Source organism: Limulus polyphemus, unplaced genomic scaffold (assembly GCF_000517525.1).
Source record: "Limulus polyphemus unplaced genomic scaffold, Limulus_polyphemus-2.1.2 Scaffold68, whole genome shotgun sequence".
Taxonomy (NCBI): Eukaryota; Metazoa; Arthropoda; class Merostomata; order Xiphosura; family Limulidae; genus Limulus; species Limulus polyphemus.
In genome coordinates, this window is record NW_013665678.1 from 446,486 (window position 1) to 448,678 (window position 2,193).

At 32.8% G+C, this 2,193-nt stretch overlaps 1 protein-coding gene across 2 annotated transcripts in view; it reads left to right on the forward strand.

Moving 5' to 3' along the window:
* LOC106465457 (peroxidase-like) overlaps window positions 1-2,193 on the forward strand; it is an 84,346-nt gene that overhangs the window by 72,877 nt on the left and 9,276 nt on the right. For both annotated transcript variants that reach the window (XM_022393749.1, XM_022393754.1), the window contains exon 14: window positions 1,321-1,490. In XM_022393749.1, the coding sequence (XP_022249457.1) occupies window positions 1,321-1,490 (170 nt within the window). The remainder of the gene's footprint in view (window positions 1-1,320; window positions 1,491-2,193) is intronic.

Genomic DNA, 2,193 nt, shown 5'->3' on the forward strand with positions numbered 1-2,193 from the left:
TTCTCATTACCCATTCAAGCCGTCTCCAGCCATTATTAGTCTCAAAGTGGGTTCCTCGTCATCGAACCTATAGCCATGGTGGCGTCACACGCCCATTGTAGCATATATGTTTCTAAACTGACTATTAGTAGGCCAAAAACAGTTGATTAGATACCCAGGCAGCCTCAAAATCTACTGATGTAATAATTAGACAGTATTGCTTCATCCATGAAACACACTTGCTTCTACTTGTATTAGGGCATCAAAAAGACGACGATTCCAAAGAAAATATGACAAAATTGGGTGATGTAATAATATTTTCCACCACTGTATCCGGTCTTATCTTTGTGTGTTGGATACTAGACAATCAGTTTTAAAATTACACTTAGTCCCTCTTTCAGAAAGTTTCAGCTATCTATTGGACTCAGCTTTATAATTGAAATAAAATCTAACCTTTGTAGCTAAATTTTCTTTTTCTGATTACTTCTGATCGTTAAACACCTTTTATGGTATATTGCTGATCCATTATTGTTTCATAAAGTTGATTATAATGTAAAATATTTAATATCGTCACTGTTGTCAAACGCTTTGCAGTTGTGTTTCATTTCTACACGAAGTCGAAGTGATGATAAACTATCTTATTCAAATATTTACCAATAAAAGTACCGTTTTGAATTCTATTATCATATCTTAAGCCCTTAACGAGAGATACGATACACTTGGACATGTTCGGAAATATATCCATTCATATCTAAGTAGCATATACAAGTAAGTTTCAACGTGATCAAATCTTAAAATACAAAAACCGGTAAAAAAACAATTCATCAGAGCTTTGTAAACTATTTTACTATTTAACTGTATAAAAAAAAACATCTTGAAAGCTGAAGGCAAGATTAAAAATCCAACAACTTACAACGAGATGCTGAATCACGTTTTCCTGAAGTTATAATTTAAACCTTAACTGTTCAGCAATTAACATGACGGTACAACCAAAGAAATGTCATTTATTTTTATTACGTACTGTGTACATCGCTAAATAATCAAGACGAATGTTATAAACTCACGCATATATGTATGTTATGTACTGTTGGTTAAAGCAGTTCATCATTTAAAGTAAGAAATTTTTATGTGTCAATAATGGTATCCCTGTTCTAAAATCGCTTAGGCCTTAGAGGGATAAAGGATTACGTGGCCTTGGATCGTCTTAGATCGGCCGAAACATTAGCTTACGCTTTTTTTTCTCTCTCTGTCTCTCAAAACGATTTCATTTATTTCCCAAAAATATATTTCATGTTAAACAATAGCATTTGTTCTTTCTATTTTCATATTATTTCAACCTAGACATCCCGATGATATCGACCTATGGAGTGGAGGAGTGACAGAGCGCCGCCTACCGGGAGCTATGATTGGTCCAACCTTCGCTTGTATCATAGCTCGCCAATTCGCCAATTCAAAACGAGGTGATCGATTCTGGCACGAGAATTCTGGTTTCCCTTCAGCTTTCACTGCAGGTTGAGTAATAAATTAACAATTTTTCTGATTTTTCATTAATATAACATTCATTTTAATTTCTCTGTGAATTTAGATCTTCAAACAACGTTGTTATGTTCATTTGACCTCTCATGTATAACAGAATAATGACCAAAACAACACTATCATGAAACTGATCATCTGTGAAAATCATGTAAAGTTAATTTATCAAATATGGTGGGTGAATTTGATTTGTAAATAATCAGTTTGTTGATGTTTTTCAAGTACATTTGATTTGTTTATATTTTTCATAAGAGTGTATACAAGAATAAATTAAAAACGATAAAGATATAAAATACAGAAAGTGCAAAAAACGTAAAAAATCATATTAATTTTTGAAATAAAAATGGCGACATAAATATTGATATATTTAGTATATCCCAAATTTACGAAATGAAAGAAGCATGACCTCGACTAGGCTCCAGTTCAATAAACACAACAAAATACCAATTGAATATAAGAAATAAACGACCTTATAACACCAAATTGTTGTATTTCCTTAATTGGACACCGAACGTTTCACTTCACAACTTCTCTAGGAGCGTTCTACTAAAACACAAATCGTAACTAACAGTATAAATCTTCAAGTGTCTAGCTTGAAGCGGTTTGTGTTTTAGTGGAACGCTCCCAGAGAAGTTGTGAAGTGAAACGTTCAGTGTCCAATTAAGGAAATACAACAATTTG